Genomic DNA, 22,932 nt, shown 5'->3' with positions numbered 1-22,932 from the left:
TACCCTATACCCTATACCCTATACCCTATACCATACACCATATACCCTATACCCTATACCCTATACGCTATACCCTATACCCTATACCCTATACCCTATACCCTATACCCTATACCCTATGCCCTACGCCCTATACCCTATACCCTATACCCTATACCCTATACCCTATGCCCTGAACCCTATACCCTATACCCTATGCCCTATACCCTATACCCTATACCCTATACCCTATACCAGGACTCTGTTCCAAAGTAGTGCACTATACACTGAGTGTACAAAACATTCCTGATATTGAGTTGCACCCTTCCCCATCCTTCCCCACCCTTCCCCCCTTCCCCCCCCCTTCCCCCCCTCCCCCCCCTTCCCCACCCTTCCCCTCCCTTCCCCACCCTCCCCCCCCCTTCCCCCCCCTTCCCCCCCCTTCCTCACCCTTCCCCACCCTTCCCCACCCTTCCTCACCCTTCCCCACCCTTCCCCACCCTTCCCCCCCCTTCCCCCCCCTTCCCCACCCTTCCTCACCCTTCCCCACCCTTCCCTACCCCCCTTTGCCCTCAGAACAGCCTCAAGTCGTCGGGTCATGGACTCTACAAGGTGTTGAAAGCGTTCCTCAGGGATGCTGGCCCATGTTGACTCCAATGCTTCTCACAGTTGTGTCAAGTTGGCTGGATGTCCTTTGGGTGGTGGACCATTCTTGATAGAGACGGGAAACTGTTTAGCGTGAAAAACCCAGCAGCGTTGCAGTTCTTGACACAAACCGGTGCGCCTGGCACCTACTACCATACCCCGTTCAAAGGCACTTAAATATTTTGTCTTGCCCATTCACCCTCTGAATGGCACACATACACAATCCATGTCTCAATTGTCTCAAGGCTTAAAAATTATTCTTTAAACTGTCTCCCCCCCATTCATCTACACTGATTGAAGTGGATTTAACAAGTGACATCAATAAGGGATCATAGCTTTCACCTGGATTCTTAATGTTATGTACAGTCATTATATAGGGAATAGGGTACACTTTTGGGACGCATCCAACTTCTCAGGAATATCGATAGTGATCTAAGGACTATTATGCTTAATACATTACCCAATGTTACTTACAGTGAAGTTAATCTGACCTCTGGCAGACGGACAGAACAATGGTAACACCTAAAGTTTGATCAGTCCCCTCCTTAAATACAGAATCAACTATCCCAGCATCATCGAGGTACTTCCCTGAGTGTAGGTACTTCCTTGAGTGTAGTAGTTTAAAAGCAGGTACCTGGTGCCATACATTATCAGTAGGAGCAGGTAGATTACCTGTTCAGGTGGACCAGTAGGACATCGTTAGAAGAACCATCATGGCACTCCAATGGGTAAAGCCGTGGATTGCTCTCCTCTTCGGACTGTCTGCTGCATATTCTGAGACTGGTAAGAAAAGATAAGACAAGATATGATAAAATGCCATTTAATATCACCTTAGGATAATTCATGTAGCATAGTTTAGGAACTAAAGAGGAGCTGGTCTAGAAGCTAAATAAGACTTGTTCCCTGTCTTTTTCCAGTTATGATTCCAGATATGACTTCCATTGGGAGTCTATATGATTCCAAACTGCAAATCTTGTCAGGTATTCTTTTTTACATATATGTTACCTAATACTCAAATATCTATATTATACTGTTATATTTTACATCTCATATTCAGACATGGATGGTGCAACTATACAGTACATTTCCCCCATACAGCAGGAGTGAGTCCCACTCATAACGGGCAGGTCTGCAGCACATGGGGTAACTACCACTACAAAACCTACGATGGAGACTTCTTCCAGCTGCCCTACACCTGTAACCACGTGCTGACGTCGCTGTGTAAGAGCAGCAGCGGCTATGAGGCCTTCAACGTTCAGCTGCAGCGGGGAGAGGTAGACGGGCTGCCCACCATAACCAAGGTATTCCTTTGGGATCAGTCCTTTGATTGGTTTTTAAATTGCACTATGATTTTAATGTAAGGTGACCTTGAGATGTCCTGAAAGGCATCTGTCAAATAAAATGTATTATTATTATTATTATTATTATTATTTTTATTAAGGTGTCTTTGAAGCTGGATGGAACCTTCGTGGAACTGGCCAATGGTAACGTCAGTGTCAACGGAAAACAGTGAGTTCACAGTCCAATCAACAATGGCTCTTAGATGTGTCAAACCATTGGCTCTTAGATTTAGTGTAAAATAAATTGTAATAGAGGAAGCAAATTATAGGCGGTTTGTTACCACTTAACTACATCCAATGGAATTAATGTTATTCAGAGATCAATCTTATCAACTGTAGGGAAACAAAACGAATGGAGAGTTTTTTTTAATTTTTTGCTTCAATTGCATTCAGTTGCTACTTTTGTACAAAGAATTCATACATTAAAAATTGTTTATATTAATATCATGGATGTAGTGTTGGATCATCATTCTTTTTGCTGTTTTAACATAATCTACATAATGTCAGTTTCAACGGGCAACAGGGAGGTTCATCAGTGATCAGTGATCTAAAAGCATTAATTGTATAGCATTCAGAGGTAAAACTCTTATTCTGAAGTTTAGTTGAACTATGTTGACCCTTGTTGGAATACCAACCCTTCCCTCTGATGAACACTGCATTGTTTTGTTCCCCTAGGGTCACCATACCATTTGGTCAGTTTAACGTCTTCATTGAGAGGACCGTTTCCTATGTGAAGATCACAGCCAAGCTGGGGTTAGTCGTCATGTGGAATGAAGATGATTCCCTCTGGGTATGTGTTCTGTCTGCTTTACTCATTTCCATATGTTTTCTGTCACACTACAGTGATATGCGGTTGTTTTACCTGCTTTGGTTCAATGCACTGATTGTAAGTCGATCTGGATGAGAGTCTCTGCTAAATGTCAAATGTATGTGATGCTTTGCTGCAATATACTGGTCCTGATGAACACGGTCTATAGTTAGCTAGTGAATGTAGAGCAACATCAGTGTTAGTGGAACTGTTGGGATAAGAGTGGGAACTTATCAGTGTTAGTGGAACTGTTGGGATAAGAGTGGGAACATATCAGTGTTAGTGGAACTGTTGGGATAAGAGTGGGAAAATATCAGTGTTAGTGGAACTGTTGGGATAAGAGTGGGAACTTATCAGTGTTAGTGGAACTGTTGGGATAAGAGTGGGAACATATCAGTGTTAGTGGAACTGTTGGGATAAGAGTGGGAACATATCAGTGTTAGTGGAACTGTTGGGATAAGAGTGGGAACTTATCAGTGTTAGTGGAACTGTTGGGATAAGAGTGGGAACTTATCAGTGTTAGTGGAACTGTTGGGATAAGAGTGGGAACATATCAGTGTTAGTGGAACTGTTGGGATAAGAGTGGGAACTTATCAGTGTTAGTGGAACTGTTGGGATAAGAGTGGGAACATATCAGTGTTAGTGGAACTGTTGGGATAAGAGTGGGAACATATCAGTGTTAGTGGAACTGTTGGGATAAGAGTGGGAACATATCAGTGTTAGTGGAACTGTTGGGATAAGAGTGGGAACATATCAGTGTTAGTGGAACTGTTGGGATAAGAGTGGGAACATATCAGTGTTAGTGGAACTGTTGGGATAAGAGTGGGAACATATCAGTGTTAGTGGAACTGTTGTTAACTGCGTTAACATGATGAGAGTTTAAAATGTTTTAACAACATGATAAGAGTTTAAAAGGTTTTAACAACATGATAAGAGTTTAAAAGGTTTTAACAACATGATGAGAGTTTAAAAGGTTTTAACAACATGATAAGAGTTTAAAAGGTTTTAACAACATGATGAGAGTTTAAAAGGTTTTAACAACATGATAGTTAGAGAGGGAGTAGTGAAATGCTTGTAGCACAGGTACAAGGAGTGGAATGTTAGCATAAACAGCCTGGTACCCAGGCTAGAACAGCCTCAACTCATGATGAAGTGTGTGAAATGTCAATTCATATGAACTGCTGTAGGTGCATGTACAGCTGGCTGTATGTGAAATGTCAATTCATATGAACTGCTGTAGGTGCATGTACAGCTGGCTGTATGTGAAATGTCAATTCATATGAACTGCTGTAGGTGCATGTACAGCTGGCTGTATGTGAAATGTCAATTCATATGAACTGCTGTAGGTGCATGTACAGCTGGCTGTATGTGAAATGTCAATTCATATGAACTGCTGTAGGTGCATGTACAGCTGGCTGTATGTGAAATGTCAATTCATATGAACTGCTGTAGGTGCATGTACAGCTGGCTGTATGTGAAATGTCAATTCATATGAACTGCTGTAGGTGCATGTACAGCTGGCTGTATGTGAAATGTCAATTCATATGAACTGCTGTAGGTGCATGTACAGCTGGCTGTATGTGAAATGTCAATTCATATGAACTGCTGTAGGTGCATGTACAGCTGGCTGTATGTGAAATGGACATATTTGCGATGCGTTAAACCTCAGTCATCATCCATTGGTTTTATAGGTGGAGCTGAACTCAAAGTTCCAGAATCAGACGTGTGGGCTGTGTGGAGACTTCAACGGAGTCCAGATTTATGACGAGTTCATTAAGAATGGTAAACAAAATCACCAAATGTCTTAGGGGGGGGGCGGATTATGCTCCTGTTCTGCTTACGAATGAGTGGGTTCAATCTATGGCTTAGGAACAGGTTCTAAAGTATTTTACCATATTAAGAAAGCGTTACAAAAAACACAAAACACATGATGACAGAGATAGATAAAACTCTGTTTCTTTTCCCACAGATGCTCATCTCAACATAATCGACTATGGTGATCTTTGGAAGATGAATGGCCCAACAGAGACCTGTACAGAAATCCCTGGTCCCAAGGAGCAGTGTGAAGACCAGGTATTTACACGTCTAGAGCTGAGCTGAACATTTAAGATTTCGTATTCATTACATTTAAACATGATTGTAAGATCTTGGAATGTCAGTTGAAATATCAATATCAACATCCTCATGGCTGACATTTGATCAGTACAAAATCCCTCTATGTTGCCTCTAGTAATTCTTCTTCTTCTTCTTCTCCTCCTTCTTCTTCTTCTTCTTCTTCTTCTTCTTCTTCTTCTTCTTCTTCTTCTTCTTCTTCTTCTTCTTCTTCTTCTTCTTCTTCTTCTTCTTCTTCTTCTTCTTCTTCTTCTTCTTCTTCTTCTTCGTCCTTTTCAGACCGAACTTTGTGAGCAGCTTCTCACCAGCCTTGCCTTCAGTAGCTGTAAGGAGCTGATTGCCACAGACTCTTTCATCAAGGCCTGTGCAGCAGACATGTGTCACTGTGGCAACAGTAGCAGCAGTGCCACCTGCGCTTGCCCCACCATGTCCGAGTACTCCCGCCAGTGTGCTCACGCAGGGGGGAAACCCCAACAGTGGAAGACCAAGGAGTTCTGCTGTAAGGGAAATCTGTTTTGTCTTTGTATTGGAACAGTTCTATTGGAACTCAAAGTAAACACTTTGGTCATGCAATAATGCTTTGCCTTAGGTCATCTGTAGTGTCTTCTTCTTCTTCCAATAATGCTTTGCCTTGGGTCATCTGTAGTGTCTTCTTCTTCTTCCAGATGCTGGTATTTACATTTACGTGACGGAAAACTGAGGAACAAATCCCAATTTCCACTTAGTTGATGTCAATAAAAGACTAAAGTGAAAATCTGAAGTAATGAAGACTTGGAAACAGATTTCTGATTAGGGTTATTTGTCTGTGTTGAGCAGTGGAGACATGTCCTTTCAACATGGAGTACCAGGAGTGTGCTAGTCCCTGCACTGATACCTGCTCCAACCCAGAGAGGAACCAGCATTGTGAGGAACACTGCACCGACGGATGCTTCTGCCCTGCCGGTACATGCACTAATATACAGAATACAACATCATACGTCAGCAATGTAACCATTTTAAAGTAGCTGAATACAACATCATTTACATTTAACATTTTAGTCATTTAGCAGACGCTCTTATCCAGAGCGACTTACAGTTAGTGAGTGCATACATTTTCATACGTCAGCAATGTAACTATTTTAAAGTAGCAATAAAAAATATACAAATGTGATCTCACCGACGGATGCTTCTGCCCTGCCGGTACTGCACACTCACTGATTTTAACAGATATGGGATCAAGTCACAATTTTGCATGTCTCAAGTCTTAACTTTCGTGTCTCGAGTCAAGTCCCAAGTAATAATGGGTAAGTCTCAAGTAAAGTCCCAAGTAATAATGGGTAAGTCTCAAGTAAAGTCCCAAGTAAACAGGACACATGGTTTTAAAGAAATTCTGGAAAAACTCCTGGCCCTAGGGAGGATGAAAATCCTGTCAAACTGCAGCAACCTTGTACTTAATATGAAATATGTTTGAAAACGACTTTCCGTTACCCATCAACCACTGCAATTGGACAATAGAAGTCACAGGGCGGAGCTTGCTTTATGCAGGTTTGCATCGTATAGGCAACTGCAATTAAAAAGTAACTCACACAGTCTATTTATGTCTTCAGTATTGTGTTGTTTGATTAATTTCAGTTAATCATTTTGGATTGAAAAGATCAAGGGAGCCTAGCCAGCAAGCCCAAGTTTGAATATAGCCTAAACCGAATTTGATCACATTCACATTTTCTCTAGAAACAAATAAATGGGCTATAAATTGGCTACATAACATTACCACATATTTCCCCTGGCCAGAGGGCAGGAGGGGACAGGGCTCATTGGCTGTGGCCTATGCAGCTGGAGGCTGCAGTTGTTATCAGTCGTCTAGTTGATCAGACTGAGAAATAGTCCCATTTTCTTCCCCTATAGTTTAGGTGGAGGCTGCTGCAGCATTTCTGTCAAGGGTTCTTGCTTGTGTATGTCGGGAGTGATGTGTTATCATGTTGGCTAAACAAATATCGGAGGACAGTGGAGCGGCACGCGCTTTGCTAGATTATGTGCTTTGTGCCCGGCCTGTTTCCGTGAATCTGATTGGTCAAGACACAGAACAAAAGGCACAGAGCCTGCAGCGCTCTGATTAAAATAACAGATAGGCTTACATAGTGCGCAAGATGACAAATCGAGTCATACAGCTCAAGTCCAAGTTAAGTCATGGGTCATAGACGTGGACCTCTGTAGCTCAATTGGTAGAGCATGGCGCTTGTAACGCCAGGGTAGTGGGTTCGATCCCCGGGATATTGAATGTAATTTATGCATCCAGGTGACTAAATGTATTTAATGTAATTTATGGAACCAGGTGACTAAATGTATTGAATGTAATTTATGGAACCAGGTGACTAAATGTATTGAATGTCATTTATGGTACCAGGAGACTAAATGTATTGAATGTAATTTATGGTATCAGGAGACTAAATGTATTGAATGTAATTTATGGAACCAGGTGACTAAATGTATTGAATGTCATTTATGGAACCAGGTGACTAAATATATTGAATGTCATTTATGGAACCAGGTGACTAAATGTATTGAATGTAATTTATGGAACCAGGTGACTAAAGGTATTGAATGTAATTTATGGAACCAGGTGACTAAATGTATTGAATGCCTTTCTCATAGGAACCGTGTTTGATGACCTCACACAGACTGGCTGTGTAGCTGTGAACCAGTGCTCTTGTCTCCACAACGGACAGTCTTACCAGCCTGGACAATCATTCTCAAGAACATGCCATATATGGTAAGAGCTGCACTGTATTTATATACACTAAATTATTGTGTGTGTTGAGCCGGATGTGTTGAGCCAGATGTGTTGAGCCGGATGTGTTGAGCCGGATGTGTTGAGCCGGATGTGTCGAGCTGGATGTGTCGAGCCGGATGTGTTGAGCCGGATGTGTTGAGCCGGATGTGTTGAGCCGGATGTGTTGAGCTGGATGTGTGCGTGTGTGTCTATGTGTGTTGAGCTGGATGTGTTGAGCTGGATGTGTTGAGCCGGATGTGTTGAGCTGGATGTGTTGAGCTGGATGTGTTGAGCTGGATGTGTGCGTGTATGTCTATGTGTGTGTGCTGCAGGCTAAACTGACTGTCTCTCTCCATTAGTACCTGTAACCAAGGCCAGTGGAGTTGTACAGATCTAGATTGTCCAGCTACCTGCTCCATAGTGGGAGGTTCCCACATCACCACCTATGATGGGAAAGACTACACCTTCCATGGAGACTGCTCATATGTCCTGTCCAAGGTAGGGATCTAAACTAACGTATGGAGACTGCTCATATGTCCTGTCCAAGGTAGGGATCTAAACTAACGTATGGAGACTGCTCATATGTCCTGTCCAAGGTAGGGATCTAAACTAACGTATGGAGACTGCTCCCACTGTATGTCCTGTCCAAGGTAGGGATCTAAACTAACGTATGGAGACTGCTCATATGTCCTGTCCAAGGTAGGGATCTAAACTAACGTATGGAGACTGCTCCCACTCTATGTCCTGTCCAAGGTAGGGATCTAAACTAACGTATGGAGACTGCTCATATGTCCTGTCCAAGGTAGGGATCTAAACTAACGTATGGAGACTGCTCCCGCTGTATGTCCAAGGTAGGGATCTAAACTAACGTATGGAGACTGCTCCCGCTGTATGTCCTGTCCAAGGTAGGGATCTAAACTAACGTATGGAGACTGCTCCCGCTGTATGTCCAAGGTAGGGATCTAAACTAACGTATGGAGACTGCTCCCGCTGTATGTCCAAGGTAGGGATCTAAACTAACGTATGGAGACTGCTCCCGCTGTATGTCCAAGGTAGGGATCTAAACTAACGTATGGAGACTGCTCCCGCTGTATGTCCTGTCCAAGGTAGGGATCTAAACTAACGTATGGAGACTGCTCATATGTCCTGTCCAAGGTAGGGATCTAAACTAACGTATGGAGACTGCTCCCGCTGTATGTCCAAGGTAGGGATCTAAACTAACGTATGGAGACTGCTCCCGCTGTATGTCCTGTCCAAGGTAGGGATCTAAACTAACGTATGGAGACTGCTCCCGCTGTATGTCCAAGGTAGGGATCTAAACTAACGTATGGAGACTGCTCCCGCTGTATGTCCAAGGTAGGGATCTAAACTAACGTATGGAGACTGCTCCCGCTGTATGTCCAAGGTAGGGATCTAAACTAACGTATGGAGACTGCTCCCGCTGTATGTCCAAGGTAGGGATCTAAACTAACGTATGGAGACTGCTCCCGCTGTATGTCCAAGGTAGGGATCTAAACTAACGTATGGAGACTGCTCCCGCTGTATGTCCAAGGTATGGATCTAAACTAACGTATGGAGACTGCTCCCGCTGTATGTCCCAAGGTAGGGATCTAAACTAACGTATGGAGACTGCTCCCGCTGTAAGTCCAAGGTAGGGATCTAAACTAACGTATGGAGACTGCTCCCGCTGTATGTCCAAGGTAGGGATCTAAACTAACGTATGGAGATTGCTCCCACTGTATGTCCAAGGTAGGGATCTAAACTAACGTATGGAGACTGCTCCCACTGTATGTCCAAGGTAGGGATCTAAACTAACGTATGGAGACTGTTCCCGCTGTATGTCCAAGGTAGGGATCTAAACTAACGTATGGAGACTGCTCCCGCTGTATGTCCAAGGTAGGGATCTAAACTAACGTATGGAGACTGCTCCCGCTGTATGTCCAAGGTAGGGATCTAAACTAACGTATGAAGACTGCTCCAACTGTATGTCCAAGGTAGGGATCTAAACTAACGTATGGAGACTGCTCCCGCTGTATGTCCAAGGTAGGGATCTAAATTAACGTATGGAGACTGCTCCCGCTGTATGTCCAAGGTAGGGATCTAAACTAACGTATGGAGACTGCTCCCGCTGTATGTCCAAGGTAGGGATCTAAACTAACGTATGGAGACTGCTCCCGCTGTATGTCCAAGGTAGGGATCTAAACTAACATATGGAGACTGCTCCTGCTGTATGTCCAAGGTAGGGATCTAAACTAACGTATGGAGACTGCTCCCGCTGTATATCCAAGGTAGGGATCTAAACTAACGTATGGAGACTGCTCCCGCTGTATTTCCAAGGTAGGGATCTAAACTAACGTATGGAGACTGCTCCCGCTGTATGTCCAAGGTAGGGATCTAAACTAACGTATGGAGACTGCTCCCGCTGTATGTCCAAGGTATGGATCTAAACTAACGTATGGAGACTGCTCCCGCTGTATGTCCAAGGTAGGGATCTAAACTAACGTATGGAGACTGCTCCCGCTGTATGTCCAAGGTAGGGTTCTAAACTAACATATGGAGACTGCTCCCGCTGTATGTCCAAGGTAGGGATCTAAACTAACGTATGGAGACTGCTCCCGCTGTATATCCAAGGTAGGGATCTAAACTAACATATGGAGACTGCTCCCGCTGTATGTCCAAGGTAGGGATCTAAACTAACGTATGGAGACTGCTCCCGCTGTATGTCCAAGGTAGGGATCTAAACTAACGTATGGAGACTGCTCCCGCTGTATGTCCAAGGTAGGGATCTAAACTAACGTATGGAGACTGCTCCCGCTGTATGTCCAAGGTAGGGATCTAAACTAACGTATGGAGACTGCTCCCGCTGTATGTCCAAGGTATGGATCTAAACTAACGTATGGAGACTGCTCCCGCTGTATATCCAAGGTAGGGATCTAAACTAATGTATGGAGACTGCTCCCGCTGTATGTCCAAGGTAGGGATCTAAACTAACGTATGGAGACTGCTCCCGCTGTATGTCCAAGGTAGGGATCTAAACTAACGTATGGAGACTGCTCCCGCTGTATGTCCAAGGTAGGGATCTAAACTAACGTATGGAGTGATATTAGTGCCAACAGATATATTGAATACAAATTTGATTTCTTAATAGACATTATTCAATTCAGATTCCATTTCAGTTGGCACTAATATGTCTCCATAATAATGCATACTGTATGTTTAGTAGATTTAACTCCTGACTCGCTAGCGAACATGTACTGGCCCACGAGCGGGCCACATCCGGCATAGATTGGAGGTGCTTATACGTACCATTGTTATCACTATCCATATTCATCTCATAAATAAAATCTAACTTTTCAATCAAGTTGCACCATAATATACACTGCCTTCATTCACACCCCTTGACCTTTTCCACATTTTGTTGTGTAACAGCCTGAATTAAAAATGGATTAAATAGTGTGTTTTTTTTGTCACTGGCCTACACACAATATCCCATAATGTCAAAGTGGAATTATGTTTTTCAAAAATTAATTTAAAAGAAAAAGCTGAAATGTCGAGTCAATAAATATTCAACCCCTTTATTGATTCCCACGGGGGGGCCAGTATAAAAAAAAATATATGTATTCACTAACTGTAAGTCGCTCTGGATAAGAGCGTCTGCTAAATGACTAAAATGTAAAATGTAAATGTAATGGCAAACCTTAAGTGCAGGAGTAAAAATGTGCTTAACAAGTCACATAATATATTGCATGGACTCACTCTGTGTGCAATAATAGTTTTTAACATGATTTTTGAATGACTACCTCATCTGTGTACCCCACACATACAATTATCTGTAAGGTCCCTCAGTCGAGCAGTGAATTTCAAACACAGGTTCAACCACAAAGACCAGGGAGGTTTTCCAATGCCTTGCAAAGAAGGGCACCTATTGGTAGATGGGTAAACATTTAAAAAGCAGACATTAAATATCCCTTTTTTTTAAATGTATTATTATTATTATTATTATTATTATTATTATTATTTAATTCAGGTTGTAAGACAACAAAATGCAGAATAAGTCAAGGGGTGTGAATACATTCTGAAGGAACTGTAATTCCCTAGAACTGAAAGTATGCAAGTAGTAAGTAGTGTGTTAAAAAAAAATGAGTTTCCTTAACTTTACTGTCATACCTTGTGCCAATTGTCCCCAGCAAACCAACAACACTGCTTTCACAGTCCTGGGTGACATAGTGAAATGTGGAAATACGGACACTGAGACCTGCCTAAAGGCTGTGACCCTGGTGATTCCAGAGTCCAAGGTAAGTTAGCCTCTCTGCAGTGACACACCCACCTGATAGTGTCATATTAAAATATATCAACATCAAACCATGTTGTATATGTTTAGAGAAAAAAAGCTCAACGTTGAGACTTCTCCTGCTGCCAGTAACTCTTATCACCACTTCAGGGTCAATTCTATTTCAATTCCAGTCAATTCAGGCAGTAAACTGAAATCCCAATTCCAATTCGCTTCATTGTTTTTCAGTGAGGAACATTTGGAATTGGTATTGGAATTAGGCTCTGGATAAGAGTGTCTGCTAAATGACTAAAATGTAAATGTAAATGTTTACTTTCTGTATTGAATGGAATTGACTCCACACTCCTTATCACCAGGGGAGTCTCTCGATCGTCATCGAGGCCAGTGGAAGGGTCTTTGTCAACAAGATGTTTTCTCAGTTGCCGCTTTTCATGGGTGAGTTACTGCTTGATGGCAACTTGAGAAAAGGGATACAGAAATTTGATATCTGTTTATTTTATTTTTGTCATGAATCAGTATAAACTTCTGTTTGAAACCCACCAGACATGTCACCCATTGAGTTGTCTCTTTTTTCTTAGCATCATGTAACACCAATAGCATCCCACAACACAACGGGGGAGCTAAAAGTTAATGGTCCACCAGATTGTGACTAGAACTTGTGTATATTTTCCACAGCGAATGTAACAATCTTTCAGCCCTCTACGTTCTACATCGTTGTGCATACCTCTTATGGGCTGCGTCTAGAGGTCCAGCTAACTCCTATAATGCAGGTCTACATCATAGCTAGCAGCTCCCACAAGGAACAAACCCAGGGTATGTTTCTCTCAGTTCATTCAACGTCTTCGTGAAAGATAAGCGTCTTTGGGTCTTTGAAAAGCGCTATATAAATCCCATGCATTGTTATTATAAAAGCTGATTGGTTGTCAAACTATTGTTATTGTAATATACCACTTGTTTGGGGGGGGTTTCAGTCAAACCTCATCTGAAACAATTATTAATAAACTAACAATACTTGATGCATTGCATCTTTAGTCAATGTTAGTTTTAACCACTTTAATGAATCTGTTATATTGTTTTGTACCTCTTATCCAGGTCTTTGCGGAGACTTTAACAGCGTCCAAGCTGACGACTTCAGAACCATCAATGGACTGGTGGAAGGAACCGCTGTGACGTTCGCCAACACGTGGAAGACCAAAGCAAGCTGCCCTGATGTGACACAGAGCTTTGAGATCCCATGCAGTCTGAGTGTAGAGAACGGTACTCCATCGACCTCTTTAAAAACACTAACGTATGTCTAATGCAGCGGTTCTCAAACTAGGGGTCGTGAACCCATGTGGGGTCGCCTGATATGAAAAAAGGGTCGCGGGAGAATTTCCTAAATACCCCAAAGTATATACACTGAACAAAATATAAACGCAAAACATGACAAGTGTTGGTCCCATGTTTCATGAGCTGAAATAAAAGATCCCAGAAATGTTCCATAAACACAAAAACGTATTTCTCTTAAATTTGGTGCACAAATTTGTTTAAATCCCTGTCAGTGAGCATTTCTCCTTTGCCAAGATAATCCATCCACCTGGGGTCAATAAAAGGCCACTCTACCCCAGTGGTAGAAAAAGGATCACTCTGTGCATAGATCAGAGTTTATTTTCTAACTAAACATTTGTATTGTTTGCTTATGTTTCGGCGTAGAGAGCCTTTATCAAGGCCTTGGGACACTTTTTGGGGATGACACTTAAGTATGTCTACTGAGATGCACAGTAAAGCCTAGATAAAAACTCTTTGTACTTTGTGCTTAAATGTTAAATGTTGCTCATATCTCATATGTTTTACAGAGAGATATGCCAAGCACTGGTGCTCGATGCTGTCAGATCCTGCAGGAATATTTTCCCAATGCCACACTGAGATCAACCCAAAGTACTACAAGGAAGTAAGTATGATGATTTTAATTTGTCAAATGCTCTTTAATTACAGAGTTATCCCAAAGCTCTATCATTCAAGAAGTTCTATATTAAAATGTATCATTTTAATTTATTACTAAATGTAACCTAATGTAGATCTCAAAACATGTAATCAAAATTTTCAAGATGTTTTCAAATACTATTGTCCTGTGCTTGTGTGTGATTTCAGAAAACAGTAGTTTTTTTCATTAACACATCACATAACTGAACTATCTTCTATTTCTCCTTCTCCTTCTCCTTCTTCTTCTTCTCCTTCTTCTTCTTCTTCTCCTTCTTCTTCTTCTCCTTCTTCTTCTTCTTCTTCTTCTTCTTCTTCTTCTTCTTCTTCTTCTTCTTCTTCTTCTTCTTCTTCTTCTTCTCCTTCTTCTTCTTCTTCTTCTTCTTCTTCTTCTTCTTCTTCTTCTTCTCCTTCTTCTTCTTCTTCTTCGTCTTCTTCTTCTTCTTCTTCTTCTTCTTCTTCTTCTTCTTCTTCTTCTTCTTCTTCGTCTTCTTCTCTCCCTATAGATCTGCCTATATGACAGCTGTAACTGTGAGAGGAGTGAGGAGTGCATGTGTGCTGCGGTCTCCTCCTATGTCCGTGCATGTGCTGCTGCAGGTGTCCTGCTCAGTGGATGGAGAAACACCACCTGTGGTAAGATAAACATCAGAGATACCCCCCCCCCAAAATGAATTAATGAATTAATGAAGGGTTTCCCCTTATATTAACCCACTGTGTTCAGGGTTTCCCTTTATATTTACCCACTGTGTTCAGGGTTTCCCCTTTATATTAACCCACTGTGTTCAGGGTTTCCCCTTATATTAACCCACTGTGTTCAGGGTTTCCCTTTATATTAACCCACTGTGTTCAGGGTTTCCCCTTTATATTAACCCACTGTGTTCAGGGTTTCCACTTATATTAACCCATTGTGTTCAGGGTTTCCCCTCCTATTTACCCACTGTGTTCAGGGTTCCCCTTATATTAACCCACTGTGTTCAGGGTTTCCCCTTATATTAACCCACTGTGTTCAGGGTTTCCCTTTATATTAACCCACTGTGTTCAGGGTTTCCCCTTATATTAACCCACTGTGTTCAGGGTTTCCCTTTATATTAACCCACTGTGTTCAGGGTTTCCCCTTATATTAACCCACTGTGTTCAGGGTTTCCCTTTATATTAACCCACTGTGTTCATGGTTTCCCTTTATATTAACCCACTGTGTTCAGGGTTTCCCCTTATATTAACCCACTGTGTTCAGGGTTTCCCTTTATATTAACCCACTGTGTTCAGGGTTTCCCCTTATATTAACCCACTGTGTTCAGGGTTTCCCTTTATATTAACCCACTGTGTTCAGGGTTTCCCCTTTATATTAACCCACTGTGTTCAGGGTTTCCCCTTTATATTAACCCACTGTGTTCAGGGTTTCCCCTTTATATTAACCCACTGTGTTCAGGGTTTCCCCTTTATATTAACCCACTGTGTTCAGGGTTTCCCCTTATATTAACCCACTGTGTTCAGGGTTTCCCCTTTATATTAACCCACTGTGTTCAGGGTTTCCCCTTATATTAACCCACTGTGTTCAGGGTTTCCCCTTTATATTAACCCACTGTGTTCAGGGTTTCCCCTCCTATTTACCCACAGTGTTCAAGGTTTCCCCTCCTATTTACCCACAGTGTTCAGGGTTTCCCCTCCTATTAACCCACTGTGTTCAGGGTTTCCCCTTATATTAACCCACTGTGTTCAGGGTTTCCCCTTTATATTAACCCACTGTGTTCAGGGTTTCCCTTTATATTAACCCACTGTGTTCAGGGTTTCCCCTTTATATTAACCCACTGTGTTCAGGGTTTCCCCTCCTAATTACCCACAGTGTTCAGGGTTTACCCTCTTATTTTAAAACAAAATAAAAGAAATACCCCAAAACATATAATGAAATGTTGAATCACCATACTGTTTCCACAGGGAAGTACACCTCTCTCTGCCCCGACACAATGGTCTATGACTACACCATGACCAGCTGTGACCGCACCTGTCGTTCACTGAGCCAGCCAGACTTTACCTGCCAGGTACATTCACATGGACATCTCATTTCTATCACTTTTATTTATTTCATATTATTATTATTATTCATTTTATTAATGTCTTGGTGTCTAAGATTGTTGTTGTTGTTTTCTCATTGTTGTCCTGTTGTTGTTGTTGTTCTGTATGTTGTTGTTGTCTTGTAGTTGTGTATGTTGTTGTTGTCTTATTGTTCTTGATGTCTTGTTGTTGTTTATGTTGTTGTTGTTGTTGTTGTCTTTGTTGTGGTCTTGTTGTTGTTGTCTTGTTGTTGTTGTGTATGTTGTTGTTGTTGTTGTTGTCTGGTTGTTGTGTGTGTTGTCTTGTTGTTGTTGTTGTGTATGTTGTTGTCTTGCTGTTGTTGTGTATGTTGTTGTTGTCCTGTTGTTGTCTTATTGTTGTTCTTGATGTCTTGTTGTTGTTGTGTATGTTGTTGTTGTAGTTGCAGACGTGCCCAAAGTAATTTCCCCTCAGGGATAAAATAACGTTTTTTAATTGAATTGAACAGTTAGACCATGTGCCTGTGGATGGCTGTGGCTGTGCAGAGGGAACCTACCTGAATGACCAGGGAGACTGTGTCCCTGCCTCACTCTGCTCCTGCTACTATGGAGCCACGGTAGTACCCCCTGGAGAGGCCACCAGGATCTATGGGGCTACTTGGTGAGGACTTGCTTGGCATGTGAAAGAAAATCTCAGAAAATCAGATGGTCTTCTTTGTCGTGGCTCTATTCAAATATTTAGAAATCGACTGTCTTCTTCTCAAGTCTTGGTTTACTGCAAGAGGCATGCTAAACCATGCTTAACCCCCTCCTCTTGTACCCCTCTTAACCACCAGCTCATGCAGACATGGGAAATTAAGCTGTGTTGGAGAACAAAAACATTCATGTGAGTACGACGAAATTCGGAAACACATCTTTATTTGCCAAATACAGCAAATCACTTCACAACCAAGACTCTATAGTCGAGTCATGACCAAGGAAGTTGAGTCCCTACTAACCTATAAAGCCTACTTTTGGTCCCTACAGCCTGTGAAGAACCAATGGGTTTCTTCAACTGCTCCAGTGCAGGGCCCGGAGCCAAGGGCTCAGAGTGCCAGAAGAGCTGTCAAACACTAGACAGTCAATGTGTAAGTCTACAATGGGACATGCCTTACAACATGTTTAATAAAAACATGCCTTACAACACGTTTAATAAAAACATGCCTTACAACACGTTTAATAAAAACATGCCTTACAACACGTTTAATAAAAACATGACTTACAACACGTTTAATAAAAACACGCCTTACAACACTGCCTTACAACACGTTTAATAAAAACATGACTTACAATACGTTTTAATAAAAACATGCCTTACAACACGTTTAATAAAAACATGACTTACAATACGTTTTAATAAAAACATGCCTTACAACACGTTTAATAAAAACATGACTTACAACACGTTGAATAAAAACATGACTTACAACACGTTTAATAAAAACATGACTTACAACACGTTTTAATAAAAACATGCCTTACAACACGTTTAATAAAAACATGACTTACAATACGTTTTAATAAAAACATGCCTTACAACACGTTTAATAAAAACATGACTTACAATACGTTTTAATAAAAACATGCCTTACAACACGTTGAATAAAAACATGCCTTACAACACGTTTAATAAAAACATGACTTACAACACGTTTTAATAAAAACATGCCTTACAACACGTTTAATAAAAACATGACTTACAATACGTTTTAATAAAAACATGCCTTACAACACGTTTAATAAAAACATGACTTACAATACGTTTTAATAAAAACATGCCTTACAACACGTTTAATAAAAACATGACTTACAACACGTTGAATAAAAACATGACTTACAACACGTTTAATAAAAACATGACTTACAACACGTTTTAATAAAAACATGCCTTACAACACGTTTAATAAAAACATGACTTACAATACGTTTTAATAAAAACATGCCTTACAACACGTTTAATAAAAACATGACTTACAATACGTTTTAATAAAAACATGCCTTACAACACGTTGAATAAAAACATGCCTTACAACACGTTTAATAAAAACATGACTTACAACACGTTTTAATAAAAACATGCCTTACAACACGTTTAATAAAAACATGACTTACAATACGTTTTAATAAAAACATGCCTTACAACACGTTTAATAAAAACATGACTTACAATACGTTTTAATAAAAACATGCCTTACAACATGTTTAATAAAAACATGCCTTACAATACGTTTTAATAAAAACATGCCTTACAACACGTTTCATAAAAACATGCCTTACATCACGTTTAATAAAAACATGCCTTACAACACGTTTGATACAACACATTTGAATAAATACATGCCTTACAACACGTTTAATAAAAACATGCCTTACAACACATTTTAATAAAAACATGGTTTACAACACATTTTAATAAAAACATGCTTTACAACACGTTTTATTAAAAACATGCCTTACAACATGTTTGAATAAAAACATGCCTTACAAAATGTTTAATAAAAACATGACTTACAACACGTTTAATAAAAACATGCCTTACAACACGTTTTAATAAAAACATGCCTTACAACACGTTTAATAAAAACATGACTTACAACACGTTTAATAAAAACATGCCTTACAACACATTTAATAAAAACATGCCTTACAACACGTTTAATAAAAACATGCCTTACAACACGTTTAATAAAAACATGACTTACAACACGTTTAATAAAAACATGACTTACAACACGTTTTAATAAAAACATGCCTTACAACACGTTTAATAAAAACATTACTTACAATACGTTTTAATAAAAACATGCCTTACAACACGTTTAATAAAAACATGCCTTACAACACGTTTTAATAAAAACATGCCTTACAACACGTTTCATAAAAACATGCCTTACATCACGTTTAATAAAAACATGCCTTACAACACGTTTGATACAACACATTTGAATAAATACATGCCTTACAACACGTTTAATAAAAACATGCCTTACAACACATTTTACTAAAAACATGGTTTACAACACGTTTTAATAAAAACATGCCTTACAACACGTTTTAATAAAAACACACCTTACAACACGTTTAATAAAAACATGCCTTACAACACGTTTTAATAAAAATATGCCTTACAACACATTTTAATAAAAACATACAAGGACAATGTTATGTTACCACAGTCTCAGATTGATCAAATTATTTATAACCTTAGACATAGCTAGGCCCAGGATCCAAACGACATCCTCCGATGGTGCACTGAGATTGACTTTTTAGAAGGTTTCTGTTTGAGCAGACATCTGTAACGTTTACAGAGAACCTGATCTCCATGAACATCAAGGAGATCATCTTTAAAAGTCCTTTCAAACACTTGATCCATTTGACAAATAATGCCCACATGTCATTCCCAGTGACATACAGGCACACTGTCAACTTAAATATCAGTCCTTCCCTATTTCATGTCATTTCATTGTGTGTTCCAGATCAGTGCAGACTGTGTATCAGGCTGTGTTTGTCCTGCTGGTCTGCTGTCTGATGGAAATGGAGGATGCATCGAGGAGGACCTATGTCCCTGTTCTCACAATGGAGTCTACTACCAACCTGGACAGACACTCAAAGTAGACTGCAATATCTGGTAACATCGACTTCTGCCCCTCCTCTTCCTCTTTTGGATATTTTCAAATACAAGTGTCAAATGTTTCCCTCTAAAATCTTGACATGTGATCATGTTTGCATCACTGTAGCACTTGCAAAGGGAGGAAATGGCTTTGTACCAATATCCAGTGTGATGGGATGTGTGCCATATATGGGGATGGGCATTTCATCACTTTTGATGAGGAAAGGTTCACTTTCAATGGAGATTGTGAATACACTCTTACTCAGGTAGGGCAATACTCATTAGCATTTATGATTAAGGAACAATACTTTGATTTGATTTTGTATTTTAATAAAAACCCTACTTTATGTACGGTCCACATATTTTCTAATTATTGATCAATATAAAGTAATGATAATAACTTGGCGGTAAAGGTTTTCTGATTCTGTGTTTTAATACATCCTGCAGGATTACTGCAGCAACAATCCAAACGGTACCTTTAGAGTGATCACGGAGAACATTCCCTGTGGAACCACTGGCACCACCTGTTCCAAGGCCATCAAGCTCTTCTTGGGGGTAGGAACCGCTGTTCATAAACGGCTTCATAAATGCATTAAAGGTGCAATAGACAAGTCCGGACATTTGGCACAATGTCGACGGCGGTGGCAGCGAATGTAATTGCATGCTGAAGTCTATGCGTTTTGCTAGCAGGCTAGATTGACTGACAGAGTGCCTGCTTAGAATTGTCTTCGAGCAGAATTGATAGCAGCACAAAACCCCCATATGTATTTGTACATTAGAATTTAAAATCGACATGTTGTATCTGTGTACAAACTGGGTAGTGTAAAACCCAGCACCACCACATTGTAACCCTGGTTAGTATAAAACCTGGATAGTGTAACCCTGGACAGTGTAACCCTGTCTACTAGTCTTTGTTGTGGAAAATAACCACTATACTTTATTACAAATAAGGTCTTACAGAGTTTTTGTTGCATCAAGAAATGACTTTATTAAAATTTCAACAAAGCCGATACCAGTCTGCAGAGTGGCACCCCCCCTTACGGTCTCCCTCCATCTTATATAGTCCTCTTCAGTTTTCCTGCTCTTTTATTGCTCCGCCCACTTCCTTTGTCTCTGAGAGCGGCTAAACTCAACTTTCATTAAGTGCAGAGTACTACACTCAATCAATCCCTATCTTGCAAAAAAAAACACTAATGTTTAGTTTAAACTCTGTTCAACCCTGGCTCTTTTCACTGTGTTTGAAGACTAAAACAAATGGCCCAAGCCAGTTTCAGTCTTTGATATGATAAGACAACCATGGATCTAAGTAAGAGCAAGCAATCTGACCCTAGGGCAGGTTCCCTCTCTACTCACCCACACAGTGAAATTAAATGACCCAATACAATTCCTGGCCCAGTAACAAATAATTCTAACTTTACGCTCTTGATTAACCCAGTTCTACCTCATAGTCCATTAAACTCTACAGTTCATTAATAATAATTCACCACATCTTACATTAGCAATGAACACATTCTGTTTCTTTCTTTCAGAACAATGAGATCATACTGGCAGATAAATCTGTAAAAGTGATCAAACAAGAGAATGGGGTAGACGTGCCATACCAGGTCCACTCTATCGGTCTGTATGTTGTTGTTGAGGCTGAAAATGGCCTGATCCTCATGTGGGATAAGAAGAATAGCCTGTTTATCAAACTCAGCTCTACTTTCCAGGTGAGTGACTAGAATAGGACATATTCAACCAGTGACTGCACTGTATATTTGTTTAGCAATTGATCAAAGGGAATAGGGGAGTGTACTCATAATTAAACATGTGATGTTTTATTAACCATGTTCTCTCCTTCCAGGGCCAAGTGTGTGGTCTGTGTGGAAACTACGACGGTAATGGAAAGAACGACTTCACGTCCAGAAACCAGGAAGTGGTTGTTGACGCTCTGGAGTTTGGGAACAGCTGGAAAGTGTCAACTAGTTGCCCCAACGCTGATGTCATAAAGAACCCATGCGCTTTAAGATCATACAGGGAGTCCTGGTCTCTGAAACGTTGCAGCATCATCACCAGTAATGTATTCGCAGCCTGCCACTCAGAGGTACAGTAAACAGCAGATACTAGTCAAGATAGATTCAACACTTTATTGCCATACCAACCAAAGTTGTTAGGAAGTTGACGTAGCGCAGCTCAAATAAACAAAGACAAAAAGACACAGATATAGAGACGTTCATTTGCATAACCTATACATACAATAGAGAGTACAGCAGATACATTCTGGGGGGGGTTACATATGGAATTGTTTTAAGATGGTCATACCATTGATCATTTAGCTATTTGATTTAGAATTTTAGGACCCCTTTAGGTTTCAAAAAGATATATATACAAAATATTTGACAAAATATTGAATTTGGCCTTTACTACTGTAGCCCATAGAAACACATTGAATAACACTTTCATAAATGGCAAAAAAATACAGTCAAAAAATAAATAATAAGGAATTAAGTTTTGAAGTGTCTGTCCTATATCTAGGAGATACAAGAAAGCTCAGGAAATATTTTTGGGGTTTTGGACACATATTTAACCCCTTATTTTTGATGGCACATAACAGATATCTTTAGCACAAAGATGCAATGCTCATTTCCTGTCCTTTACATTTTGGGGTGGTTGTCATGGTAATGGAAAGTCAAGTGCAAAACCCCAACTTTGGAGAAAAAACATCAGATCTGAGCAGGTCGCATGGAGAATCGGGTTTGAATCAGGGTTGAGATCCACATATGGAAGTGGTATAAATCAGAGCTCAAAAGATCAGATTCCATGTTTTTTTGTTGTTGCCGTTTACACATTAAGGACAAGATCAGATAGGTATCAGATATACAAATGATTGGTAAAATATCTGAATTAGACTGCCTGTGTAAACGCAGCCATAGTGACAGTGCATAAGTACAAGAATATACAGTGAGGGAAAAAAGTATTTGATCCCCTGCTGATTATGTACGTTTGCCCACTGACAAAGACATGATCAGTCTATCATTTTAATGGTAGGTTTATTTGAACAGTGAGAGACAGAATAACAACAAAAAAATCCAGAAAAACGCATGTTAAAAATGTTATAAATTGATTCGCATTTTAATGAGGGAAATAAGTATTTGACCCCTCTGCAAAACATGACTTAGTACTTGGTGGCAAAACCCTTGTTGGCAATCACAGAGATCAGACGTTTCTTGTAGTTGGCCACCAGGTTTGCACACATCTCAGGAGGGATTTTGTCCCACTCCTCTTTGCAGATCTTCTCCAAGTCATTAAGGTTTCGAGGCTGACGTTTGGCAACTCGAACCTTCAGCTCCCTCCACAGATTTTCTATGGGATTAAGGTCTAGAGACTGGCT

General features: G+C 40.4%; 1 protein-coding gene across 1 annotated transcript in view; it reads left to right on the top strand.

The window, feature by feature from the left end:
- Positions 1 to 1,337: 1,337 nt before the first annotated feature.
- Positions 1,338 to 22,932, top strand: part of LOC311134818 (mucin-5B-like) — a gene marked incomplete at both ends in the record, with an annotated part of 29,575 nt that continues 7,980 nt past the window's right edge. The window contains 24 exons of the mRNA XM_084168599.1: positions 1,338 to 1,407; positions 1,723 to 1,925; positions 2,066 to 2,133; positions 2,640 to 2,754; positions 4,464 to 4,554; positions 4,742 to 4,845; positions 5,164 to 5,383; positions 5,701 to 5,826; positions 7,516 to 7,633; positions 7,993 to 8,131; positions 11,821 to 11,928; positions 12,281 to 12,359; positions 12,600 to 12,737; positions 13,017 to 13,181; positions 13,760 to 13,854; positions 14,390 to 14,516; positions 15,819 to 15,922; positions 16,423 to 16,574; positions 16,977 to 17,040; positions 19,429 to 19,580; positions 19,690 to 19,828; positions 20,010 to 20,117; positions 21,092 to 21,271; positions 21,406 to 21,645. Coding sequence (XP_084024725.1) covers positions 1,338 to 1,407; positions 1,723 to 1,925; positions 2,066 to 2,133; positions 2,640 to 2,754; positions 4,464 to 4,554; positions 4,742 to 4,845; positions 5,164 to 5,383; positions 5,701 to 5,826; positions 7,516 to 7,633; positions 7,993 to 8,131; positions 11,821 to 11,928; positions 12,281 to 12,359; positions 12,600 to 12,737; positions 13,017 to 13,181; positions 13,760 to 13,854; positions 14,390 to 14,516; positions 15,819 to 15,922; positions 16,423 to 16,574; positions 16,977 to 17,040; positions 19,429 to 19,580; positions 19,690 to 19,828; positions 20,010 to 20,117; positions 21,092 to 21,271; positions 21,406 to 21,645 — 3,105 coding nt within the window. The remainder of the gene's footprint in view (positions 1,408 to 1,722; positions 1,926 to 2,065; positions 2,134 to 2,639; positions 2,755 to 4,463; positions 4,555 to 4,741; positions 4,846 to 5,163; positions 5,384 to 5,700; positions 5,827 to 7,515; positions 7,634 to 7,992; positions 8,132 to 11,820; positions 11,929 to 12,280; positions 12,360 to 12,599; positions 12,738 to 13,016; positions 13,182 to 13,759; positions 13,855 to 14,389; positions 14,517 to 15,818; positions 15,923 to 16,422; positions 16,575 to 16,976; positions 17,041 to 19,428; positions 19,581 to 19,689; positions 19,829 to 20,009; positions 20,118 to 21,091; positions 21,272 to 21,405; positions 21,646 to 22,932) is intronic.

The sequence above is a fragment of the Coregonus lavaretus genome (genome assembly GCF_964263955.1).
Source record: "Coregonus lavaretus genome assembly, chromosome: 9".
Lineage (NCBI taxonomy): Eukaryota > Metazoa > Chordata > Actinopteri > Salmoniformes > Salmonidae > Coregonus > Coregonus lavaretus.
This window is presented reverse-complemented; position numbering and strand designations above follow the sequence as displayed.